The 12,555-nt window shown below is 39.9% G+C and overlaps 1 protein-coding gene across 2 annotated transcripts in view; it reads right to left on the bottom strand.

Moving 5' to 3' along the window:
- The window catches only part of DNAH11 (dynein axonemal heavy chain 11), a 197,197-nt gene that overhangs the window by 117,149 nt on the left and 67,493 nt on the right, over window positions 1-12,555 (bottom strand). For both annotated transcript variants that reach the window (XM_084896194.1, XM_084896193.1), the window contains exons 33-39: window positions 11,317-11,433; window positions 8,491-8,629; window positions 7,134-7,226; window positions 5,725-5,919; window positions 4,359-4,436; window positions 1,847-1,979; window positions 5-132 (exon numbers count right to left, since the gene is read on the bottom strand). In XM_084896194.1, the coding sequence (XP_084752320.1) occupies window positions 5-132; window positions 1,847-1,979; window positions 4,359-4,436; window positions 5,725-5,919; window positions 7,134-7,226; window positions 8,491-8,629; window positions 11,317-11,433 (883 nt within the window). The remainder of the gene's footprint in view (window positions 1-4; window positions 133-1,846; window positions 1,980-4,358; window positions 4,437-5,724; window positions 5,920-7,133; window positions 7,227-8,490; window positions 8,630-11,316; window positions 11,434-12,555) is intronic.

Below are 12,555 nucleotides of genomic sequence, written 5' to 3'. Positions count from 1 at the left end.
CCACCTTGTTATCATCCATGACAGTATTTAGCGATTCAATCCACATGGGATCAATATCTCCATCCAGGACTATCCATTTTGGTCCATCCTGCGCAAGATTTGCTTGTTCTCTCAGAATAGATGAGAAGAGACCTATAGATTAAGAGTGAACAATCTTTTTTTTTTTTAATATATTTTATTGATTTTTTTACAGAGAGGAAGGGAGACAGCTAGAGAGCTAGAAACGTCGATGAGAGAGAAACATCGACCATCTGCCTCTTGCACACCCCCTACTGGGGATGTGCCCGCAATCAACGTACATGCCCCTGACCGGAATTGAACCCGGAACCTTTCAGTCCGCAGACCGATGCTCTATCACTAAGTCAAACCGGTTTCGGCAAGAGTGAACAATCTTAACACATATATAATGGAGTTGAATGCTGTTTGTTTCTAAAATAAAATTGTATTTCTTCTAGTGGAAGCTCATTTGTTAAGTAAATAAATTTGCTGTGAATTTGTTGCCTCTCTCTGGAGGGCAGTGTATAATACGCTTTGAGCCATACCTAGGCTCTCTAGACCAAAGGCAAGTTCCATTTCATTTTCCATATAAGAAAGGGAGAGAAAATGGCAAGACAGGCTTCTATACACAGAATCACGCTGAAACTGGTTTGGCTCAGTGGATAGAGTGTCAGCCTGCGAACTGGAGGGTCCTGGGTTCAATTCCGGTCAAGGGCATGTTCCTTGGTTGCGGACACATCCCCAGTGAGGGGTGTGCAGAGGCAGCTGATTGATGGTTCTCTCTTGTTGATGTTTCTAACTCTCTATCCCTCTCTCTTCCTCTCTGTAAAAAATCAATAAAATATATTTAAAAAAATAAATAAAAATTTAAAAAATATACACAGAATCATCAAGAAAGTCTTCTCTGAAGACTTGGCCAGACACTTCAATAACGTAAGAGAAGGCTGTGAAGACACTGGCAGTGTTGCAGAAGGTGGGAACTTCAAGCGTAATGGCCCCTTGATGGGAAGATGCTTGACATGTTCCAAGAAGAGCAAGGAGGCCCAAGTTTATGGCTTATATGTTGTAGGTTAAAGGCACTGTCCAGGAAATGAGGTCAGAGATAAGGAAGGAGGATCTCATCCCATAAGAACTGTATAGGGCATAGATAAAGATAGATTCTAAGGATGATGGAACCCACTGGGAATGGCCAACAGAGAGCTAACATCCTGAAGAGCACCCTCTGTCTGCTGTGTGGAAAATGAACTGCAGGCAGACTGGCTGGACTCATGTGGTAGCTGCAGAGGAGGAGAAAGTACTGGAATATAATGTGTATTGTAAAGGTAATGCCTGTAGGATTTGCTGTCAAGTTGAAGGTTGGGTGTGAAAGGGAGAAAAGACTCAAGGAGGATGCCAATGATAGTGCATTTAAACAAAGGAGAAGTAATAATAACAGATTTTAACAAAGGGGTCTGTTTGCCTGCAAATGCTTTCAAGGCAAGAAATAAATCCCAATGACTTCCGTCCCTACATAGTGCCTGCCTGTAACTCAGTTGTTGTCTTGTATCAGGTACTTTTTAGACATTCCCTGAGGCATTCCTGTTGACTTCTTTCCTGGTTAACATGAGCCCTGACATAACTGATGTGGGATAAAATACACAGCTCGGAGCACAAACCTGCGGAATGCAAACCGACCCCTTATTCAAATCCAGCTTTAATTTACAGGCTATAAATGCTGCTGTATTTCTGATAATGCAGACACATAAGCAGTAAATCTACAACTATGACTAAAATTGGCTTGAACTGAAAAATGGCTTTCTGAATAAAAATGAGAAATTTTTAGCACTTCAGAAGGGGAAATGCTACTTGCCATCTTTCCATTCTCGGGTAGTGTGATGTATGAAACCAAAGAGTTCATCTGTTGTCACAGCTTTAGGGTTTAAGTCATTCCAAATGGGTTTCTGTTTCATGTTAACATATGTTCGGTACAGTGTTCTCAAAATCTGAAGGGAAGAAGGAAAAAAAAAAAAAAAGCTAAGAAAATTAATATTCATGTAAGTCAAATGGAAAGCAAAAGATTTTTTATGATTTTCCATATTCATTATATGTTCTTAGATATTCTGTGCCTGAAAAAGGGAAAAAGTTTACATGCGCACATTTCATTACCATCTTGAACAATTTAATCCTGCCATCCTTAGGATCAGTTCATGGATTCTCTGAACAACATAGACTAGAGAAAGTCACTCTATGATCTGAGGTTTTTAACCACACGTGCAAAGGAAATGACTATTCATGTAAGCAATTGTTCCTGTTCATGCTATTAAAATCCACTCTCCCTGTACTATTTAGATTGCGCTCAAAATTGAGCTTGCATCAGAATCGCTTAGAGCAAGCATGTCAAACTCGCAGCTGGTGGGCCATATGCCTCATTTATTTGGCTGTGTCAGCCTTTGAGTTTGACATGCTTGGCTTAGAGGGTGGACACAGACCGCTGGACCCAATCAAGAGTTTGATTCCATAGGTCTGGGGTGGGACTGGTGAGTGGCATTTCTTAGAAGGTCCCAGGTGATGTTGGTCTGGGTGTGTTTTGAGATCTAGGATCTAGAGCAGTAATTCTCAACAGCAGATTATCCTGACTTAAGGGAAGAGGGTGTCCTGCTGGGCAGGTAGTGGTCACGGGCCAGGGGTGCTGCTAACCATCCTGTAATGCACAGGACGGGCCCAATGACAAAGGGTGAGCTGGTCCTGAATGCCAGCAGTGCTGCTGCTGAGACACCCTCATCTAGATCCTGAGGAAAAGAAGCGTTGAGGGTGAGAAATTGCAGGACAGGTGCTCACTGTATGTCTTTAATTCATTGACTCCTTCACCCAAATATCTGCTCCAACTACCCTTTTCTGCTTTCTCCAAAAAGCCATGGGTTTTCTTTTAGATGTTTATCAACCTGATCTTCTCACAGGGGGTTGAAGGACTGGCAGACCACTGCCAAATGCTTCGGAATAAGGAGGTGTTAAATAACCTGGCTCTGAGCTTGGGTGCTCTAGTTACATCAGCTTTAAGTAGAGGCTGAAGAGAATTCGTAAAGACTAGATGAAAGCAACTGAATGTCTTAGGAATAGTAAGCTGACATTTTTAGAAACCATTAATCTACTGAAAATCATATCATTTAATTGTTCCTTCCTTAAACCATAGTCAGCATCTGAAACTTACTCTAATAAAATAATTGCAGGCCTCTCAGATATGAACTTTAATACTTCAATTATTACATTTTTCACTAGAAAGATCCCTATGCAGGGCCTCCCTTTACAATGGTCCCTCTCTGGGTTCAGATCCTAATACTGGCAAGGTCTCTACACACCCATGCTCACTCTCATAGGCCCACCCTATTATCTTAGTCATTGGCTGCTAACTATATTTATACTCAAGCACCCTAAGTTAAAAATGCATGCATTTCTGCATATACTGTCTACCAAGTAAAAAAATAAGTTACCAGGACTGTCAGTAAGACCAAGCAAAATCAGGCAGTGAACTAAAAATGGGCACAGTAATACCCATGGCATGTCATCACTGCTCAGAGGAAATCACAGGTCTTTCACCTAATAGGCATCTCATAATGCGCAAACAGGTATCTAAAAAATGTGGTTTCTGCTGCCGAGACCGGTTTGGCTCAGTGGATAGACCCTGCAGACTGAAGGGTCACAGGTTTGATTCCCTTCACGGGCATGTATCTTGGTTGTGGGCACATCCCCTGTCGGGGGTGTGCAGGAGGCAGCTGATCGGTGTTTCTCTCTCATCAATGTTTCTAACTTTCTATCCCTCTTCCTTCCTCTCTGTAAAAAAAATCAATAAAATATAATATATTTTTATGTGGTTTCTGCTATCTCCCTTTTTCCTGGCCCTCTAAAGTTCTGTATTCTGAGAGAGTATTGAAGAAAAATTTTGTGTTTTCTTAATGATATTAAGGAGAGACTATCTTAACTTGGAAAAGATGACAAAATAGTTTTGATAAATGTAGGTGGGGCCAGACAAACGCTGCGAGGCAGGTTTCTTACTTTCGAGTCTCTCAACGTGTTAACTTTGGATAAAAGAATTCAGGCCGAATTCCACTATTGAAAGATGCATAAAACAGAATGCCATACATATAAATGAGAGAAGAAGATGCTAAACAGCTCATGCGATGTTCTATTTGTTACTCTCCCGGTCTCCAATACAGAGGAAAATAGTGTCCATTGGTTAAAGAACAATAATAGAGCCTCAGGTTAGCTCTAATTATGGTGGACTTCACTGAAGGGAACCCCTAAGTAGAACTGAAAAGAGCTTTCCCCCACCCCCAAAAAAAGAGTGTTCTCCCCAAGGTTGAAAGCTAACAGGCAGTTCACTCTACCTGACTCTTCCCCGTGCCTGCGTTTCCGACCACAAAGACCGAGTGCCTCACGGCCAACAGCTCCTCCAGCTGGACCACCTGCAGACCAGACAGCCATCACTGGTTTCCTTTCAGGAGTTTGTGGTTAAAAACAAACAAAATACTACCCATGTTTACCCAATTCTTTCCTTATGATCAAAGCCAGTCCTCACTGACGACATTATACAGGATGAGGCAAAAGTAGGTTTATAGCTGTGAATATACAAAACAGTTTATTCTTGTATTAATTGTTATTAGTTATTGTATTGTTTCTCCATCGCAACACCACTCCTCAGTGAGTCCCTGACGAAGGCAGAGGGAAGTACAGTGGGACTGGGACATGGCATGGGCTGCTTACAAACTCAGTGACTTCATGATCCTGAGCAAAACAGTGCCCGGCTAATAGCCATCTGCCTCTGAGTAATGACTGATATCCTTTTTTGTTTTGTTTTGTTTTTTTGTTTTTGTTTTTATTTATTTTATTTTTTATTTTTTTTAATATATTTTATTGATTTTTTTGCCCCCCTCCCTCCCTCTCATACATACCCTCCCTCCCCAGAGTTTTATGTCCATTGGTTGTACTTATATGCATGTACACAAGTCCTTCGGTTGATCTATTATCTCCCCCAGATCTTCCTCCCCTCCCCACTGGACTGATATCCTTTAAAGCAGCTGTGTGGAACCTTATAAATGACCATGTGGATATCTATAACATCATTCACAGGCCACACAAAATTATTAACTTGAAAATTAGCCTGCTATATTTGGTCAGTCTCACCCCTAATGCTTTGGCAGGGCCAGACCCAATGATTTCTGGAGCGTTATATGGCCTGCAAGTCAGATGTTCCCCACCCCTGCCCTAAAATATCTAACACAGAGACTATGTAATGTAACATCCATGTACCCACTATACCCAACTTGAGCACACACATGCACATGCCTTTAATTAGTCAGAGGGTGTCATACATATAGAAATATCTTCCCATTAAAATATGTACTTATGATTTTACTCCCAGCTTTCTCTAAACTGGAGAGAAAAGAGCAAAATTAATTTTTTAAATGCATGACACCAAGAAGGAGCAAGTAGTTTTATCAACAAATAAAAAGCATGCTTGTATTTAAAAACAAGACTTGATCATATTTGTGCTTTCACCTTCTTAGAGGCCGGGACAACAAACTAGTTATATTCACTTGAGTCAAGACTGCCATATTAGAATGCCTTAATGTGTGTGTTAAGAACATATTGAGGTTAGTGTAACATGTAAATCGAAGTCTTTGTTCAGTGTCACTTAGCCACGGGACTGTCACTGCACATCCCGGGGCCCCAGGACAAGCAAAGGCTCCTTACTTTGAGGATGAAGCTCTCCTCGGGCTGTAGGCGGAGCTCCAGGGTGGACTGCCTGGCCATCTGCTCCAGGTGCGGCGCCCTCCTCCGGGGCACGTCCAGGGCTGGAAACAGGTCGCCAACCAGGCCCAGAAACACAGGGATGTCGTCGGTCACTATTTTAGGCATGTTAAAGTCCCTTAATGCTCTCATGAGGACCTGAGAGAGAGGAGATATTTAAGAATCCAATACAATGTCTAACAAACACCCAAATAGCCAACGATATTGTTGTTGCAAGGTCACGTCAGAACAGAGAAGGCTCTGCCCATACCATGGACAACTCCGAACAGTCATCAAGGAGGCTCTGTTCCACCCCTACCCGTGATCTGCTCTGATCCTGGCCCTTCTCTCCTGAACTCTCCAACTCCAAGGTATAAGTGAATCAGGCCCATCCGATTGTTTTCCTCAAATTACTCAGAGAACCTCAGAAGAATAAACTCAGCCGTTTTCAGTTTGGGTTTTTGTTGTGAATTGGCTGAAAACCAAAGAGGGATTTCGATTTTCAAAGCAGTTAACTTGAACATGGGGATGATTTGCACAGAAAGAGGCAAGCATTTGGACAACAGTAGCATAACAAGAAAACAAATAAAGGCAAGAAAATCCTGACCCCATCATGAACTATGACTGAGAGAACAGAGAGATTGAAAAAAAGAACACAGAAAAATCACATCATAAATATCCTTAAACATTAAAAACAAAACAAAACAAAACAAAAAAACCACACACACAAACACAAAAAAAAAACTCTCATAGGATAGATCTACTTTTTTAACTTCTCATTTACTGCAGGTTTACAGAGTGCTGTATATCCATGTTCTCACTTCTTATTTAATACAGAAAAATGGATATGTGGCTGTAATTGTTTCTTCCTGGAGAGACAATGCCCTAGAAGCTCCGAATAACCAACAAAGCATTGCCCTGATGTCAGGAAATCAACCTTCCCGCTCCATTCCTCACGTCCATCTTGCATCCTATGAAATGGATATACCTCCTCCCATTAGATTATGTCTTCACTGACTTTTTCAGGATTAATACCCTGGGGTTAATCAGATTTTCTAAATGTTCCTCAGAGGAAATCAAACAGAGATTACTGAAATATTTGATTATGACTGCCAAAATATTATTTGTAGTTGACATTTCAAAAGCACTTACACAATCACATTTTCTTTCCTACACTCCCATCCTTTACTCAAGGATACCTATGATCTTTATTATAACATCAGAAATGCCAGTCCTCAAAATAGCCTCCATTAAAAATACATGCTATGTTCTTAAAGGTTGTGCTCTGCGTGACCCACCATGCAGGTACACCCTGTCATTGTATGAAGCCATTTGGCTACGCACTTCACAGAATCACGTTGGTATTGCATTACCTGATCTTCGGGTCTATTTTTATCTCCTCGTTTCAGGGAGCCAGCAACAACCAAGACAGATTTAACAGCACGAAGTCCCCAATCATAATGATCCTAAAATCAAAACACAGGAAAATTTTCTCAGAAAATGTCCCAGGGGATAAGACTCTTGTTCCAGAAGTAAAGGCTGAAAGCTAAAAGGGTTCAGGTAAGTACATGCTTTGATCACGTGAAATACTATTTCCCCCTCTTCTTTCAAATTGTGAAAAGCATGACCCATCAGCTTCTTTCACCTGATTCTCTGCCTCTGTCAGCAAAGTTTGTCTTCCCACAGCATTTCATGCCGTATTTGCCAGAGGCCCCATCCACCTCCCTTGCTTTTCTCTCAGTAGACCTGCTGACTCAAGAGTTCGCCCATTTCCATTTTCACCTCCATCCACAGGTGCACGTATCCAAGTTGTATAGACAACTTGTTTCTTCCCGGTAGAGACAATGCCCTAGTCCCTCTCCCCCAGCCGAGGTCTTGGGTGGCCCTTATTATTCTACCTCTTCATCTCTCCAGTGCTCCAGCCCTCATGTTGGCACTTAACATAGTCAGAACGGATTCAATAAAATTCAGTTATAAACCAGTATGTCATTTACCCCCAGAATGTAAACTAACAGTTATTAAAATGACAACATGAATTTCTCTGATTCTGAATTTCACCAATACCTTTATCCTGGAACAGCTTCAAAATAATGTCACCAGGAATTAATGAAAGGTCAAAGGGCCAAAGTAAAAGGGGGCCCTAGAGCTGAGTTTAAAAATAACGATGCTGAAACGTGTTATCTGTGTGTCATATCAGCAACTTCAACGAAATGGCAAGAAGTTGATGACTAGAGAATATAAAATACTTCAGTTTGACCCATTTCAGAGACTGAGGTATTATAGAGCAAAAGTTAAAAAAAAAAAAAAAAAAGCAAGCTCTACTCTCAAATAAAGGAGTTCCAGCAAATGAGAAAATGTCAATGGAACATTTCTTGAGTTCTCCAGAAAATCCGTTTTACCCAACTCCCATGGACAATTAATATTCTCACCAACCAAGGGAGGCATGATCAACTTCCATTTATAATTATCACAGTGGTCAAAGTTTAAAGAAAATCACATAGCTCATCGACAAAAGCTTTATTAGCTACAAATTAAACATGATTCTTACAATGTCTCAATTTAAGAAAAAAAATTAAGAATTGTTAAATACAGATTTTCAAAATTTTACGGAAAATATAAACGTACTTCTAAATGTCTAACTAATTTGAAAGGTAAATTACACAGTATCTGTGTTTCAAAAGCTGTTTCAAAGGGATGTAAACACCCAGAAAAATAACACAAGCTCTTCACCTGCTTGGAGAGGAGCTCCCTGCAGAGCGTGTACAACGTAATGAACTTGCGGGCTAAGGAGCGTGCATCCACGAAACCTTCAGCGACTAACATGATTTCACAGATCAGCTCAATGTCAGGGGCCACCATGGCACAGGGTCTGAAAAGTAAGTATGAAATTTAGTTTTAAAATGTGGTAAGGTGGTAAGTACAAATTGCTGAAACTGAGTGATTAATCTGTGCCAACATCATAACCATTTGCAAGCAGGTCACAATTACCTCTGTCAATCACAGCTAACAAGACCCTTCACTTCAACTAAAAAAAAAAATAATAATAATAATAATAGTTAGTGGATACATAGAAAAAGATGGCAGTCTGAAAATGGCAGAAGCACAGGTGTAGTGTTTGCTGATTTGCTTGAAATAAATTCAAGAAGAAATAAAAAATTCGAATAATTCCATATCTATTAAAGAAATTGAATTTATCACTAAAAAGATTCCCACATAGCAAAATCTAGGTCTAGGTGGTTTCACTGATTTTAAGTCTATTAGATATCTGAGAGGTAAATAATACCAATCCTATAAAAACTCTTAATAACAAATAGAGAAGATGGGAACATTAGCCAACTCATTGCAGGAGGTTACCATTACTCTGATGTCCAAAACCAGATGAAGATATTACAAGAAAAGACACTACAGACCAATATCCAACATGGCATGGATTTTTAAATCTTTAACGAAATAGTAGCATATTGAATCCATCAATATCTATAAAAATAATATCTCCTGACCAAGTGAAGTTTATCACAGGAATTAATATTGACTTGCTTAGCATTTGAAAAATCAATATACGTTAGCACATTAACAGAAAAAAAGAAAACCTGTATGAAAACTATAAAACCGATCTTCTAGAAGAACACATAGTTGAATTTTTTTATAACCTGGGGTTAATCAAACTTTCCCGGCTGTGATAGGAAAATTATAAAACAGCCTGATAAATATTTCATTGAATTTACAACTTCTTTCTTTGACGCACACCACTAAGAAAATGAAAATGCAAGCTACAAATTGAGAGAAAGACATCTGCAATAATGTATTTAATGAAGAAATAGTACCCAGAACACAGCACTTCACTGGCGAGGGAATGGCCAGTTACATGAAAAGATGTACATCGTCAGCCATCGTGGAAATGCAAGCAAAGCCCACCATGGCAAACCACCACAGACCTATTAGACCGACAATACCAAGTTGTGACAAGAATGTAGAACAAATGTAAAATGCTACAACCATCTTGGAAACCAGATCGGCAAACTCCAATAAAGTTAAACGTACATTTGCCAAGTGACTTAGCAATTCAGTGCACAGACCTTTGCCCAGAAAAAAAAAACATATGTTCATACAAAGATTGTACAAGGAAGTTCACAGCAGCTTTATTCAGAATAGTCCCAAGCTAAAAACAACCCAAATGTCAATCAAGTGGTGGCTGGGTAAATAAATTGTACAATAGTACGTGCATGCAGGAGAATACTAATCAGCAACAGAAAGGACCAAACCACTGGTACACTCAAACTTGGAAGAATCTCAGAACCATGATGCTCAAGGAAAGAATACAACACAAATAAGTACAGGCTGTAGGGTGTCATTTACATGGACTCTAGGAAAGAGACTGAACCTAAAGTCACAGAAAGCTCATCGGTGGTGTGGGGATTAACTGCAAAGGGACAAGAGCACTTCAGGGGGTTGGAAATATTCCACTTCTTGATTGTAGTGGTGTTTTTGCCAACCACACACTTCAATTGGAAAATTTTCTGTATGAAATTTTACCTGAATGAAGTTGGTTTAAAATATGAGTTAAACATAATCGGTTCACAGGCAATAGCACACGCTCTCTGAGTGACTGCTCAGAGGTGTATCTATTGATAAGTATTTTTGGAAAGGAGGTCATCAAAAGGCACTATCACCATCCACCAAGTAATCCTACATGTTTTAATCTATTCTGGGTGATCATCAGAAGTAAGAATAGCTCTTTATGTGAAGAGAGGGTTATAGCCTATTATTTTAGGATCATAAAAACCTGGGTGGGGGCGGGGAACACAAACCCTGTATGTCTAGGCCTGTGCAGTGTTTCCCAAACTTTTGACATATGTGTACCCCTTCTATAATTTTCGTAACGCTGAGTACCCCTCGTACTTATGAGAACGTAGAATTAGGCGCAGCTAAGCACGGTGCAACGCATACCCCCACCAAACTCTTCCCATACCGATGGGGGTACACGTACCACACTTTGGGAAACACTGGTAAGGGATGGTTAAGAAAAGTCTGAACAAGCCAGGAAAGAGACTATTTTGGAGCACAAAATGGCCTTTCCAAAGCAAATTCAATACTATGATAAACTACTGGTGTCAAAATATTAAGAACTAAATAAAAATTATGTCTAACCTACTATCTTAACTCCATAAAATATGAATTATAAGAGAGTAGAAAAAATATCACAATCATTATTTCTGGGTAGTGAAGCTGTAATTTTTTTCTTTATTCTTTTCTGTATTTTCCAAGATATTCTATCACTTGTGAAAATTATGTTTATAATAAAAACATCACTACACAAAATCTAGTATTAACTGTTCAATTGTACCGTGGCTTCCAAGGCATGATTGTGAGTCTGGTTTCATATTTCAAAAGCGTTCATGTATCCTGGAGAAAGTTCTCTCCAGGAAGTGACCCCTGAGAGAGAACAAGGGCCTTTCCACAGAGTCTCAAGTAAAAATACATCCCTGAACAGTGCAAACCAGCAACGTTAGGTGGCATGAGCGCTCCAGATGCTCAACTGCGAAGTGTAACACTTGCCTGAAAAGAGCTTTGAGATTTTCCGGTAATTCAGCTCGACCAGCATATCCTGGGTTCATGGTAATAAATATTCCAACTGATGGCTTCAGTGTGATAGCTTCCCCGAGAAATACAAATCTACCATAAGAAGAATGTTGATGAAATTAAACGTGTTCACTGAATATGAATGCACATTGACAAATGCAAACCACTGGCAAATGCAAACATTATTAGGAAGCTGTTTATTCTGTGTAATTTTCTCTAAAATTCATCAGCATGCATATTTTGAGTATGCTCTGAAGCATGTTTATTAAAAATGCACTCCATCTCCCCAAAGGAACCACAGATCTGGGAAGTATTCTTTCCTATTTTAACATAGCCATACAAAGCTAGAATGTAAAAATGAGGACTTGACTACGTGAACAGTCAATAAAAGGTGAGGCCACTTTTGCCTTCCAATGTGGGCTGCGATTCTTTGAACAAGCTACTGCACAGACAGAAGATGCCTGTGTTAAGAGGAGAAAGGATTTTCTTGCTCAGTTTTTATTTTGTCTATTTGCTCATCCTCCCTCTCCTTTCTTCTCTCTCTCCCTCCCTCCTCTCCCCTTTTCAACAAATACCCTTAACAACACAGAGAGGTAGGATAGTGACAACTAGCTCTGGAGCCAGACTGTGAGCATTCAGAGACCAACTGTATCAATTTAAGCATGTTCCAATTCCCTCATCTAATTTAAAAAAAGGAATAATAATATCATGCACATCCTTGGATTATATGGTGATTAAGAGAGATTATGGATATAAATGGCTATAAATGGATATAAACTGCCTAGAACATGGTACATACTCAAGAGATATTAGCTCTGGCTATTGCTACTATCATCACTTGAAGGCACTAGAGAAGCAGTGAAAGATTTTCAGGAGGATTTGCAAGGGTCCAGAGGCTACTGAGGGCCAGGGCAATTGGAATGGCAAAGGGCTATAAGAGTGAAACTGAAGGTAAGTAGAAGGAAACTTTCACATGAAGTAAATGCGACAAGATATAAGGCTGTTCTTGTTAAGAAAGGGAAGGACTAGAGTAGTTAAGGAGCCAGGCCTACAACATAGAATGAGGAGGGAAAAGAGCCACCATTTTTAGGACTCTGAGCTTCTTAGGTACTTAGAAAACAAAGAGACGGTACATTATGGATAGGCAAGGTACCATAAGAACAGAGAAATCTTTATTCCTATTGGGTCGGCAGCTAAGTAATTGCGGGTTTCACA

The sequence above is a fragment of the Pipistrellus hanaki genome, assembly GCF_964339955.1.
Source record: "Pipistrellus hanaki genome assembly, chromosome: 10".
NCBI classification, from domain to species: domain Eukaryota; kingdom Metazoa; phylum Chordata; class Mammalia; order Chiroptera; family Vespertilionidae; genus Pipistrellus; species Pipistrellus hanaki.
Note: the sequence above shows the minus strand (reverse complement) of the source record. Positions and strands in the feature narration are given on the sequence as shown.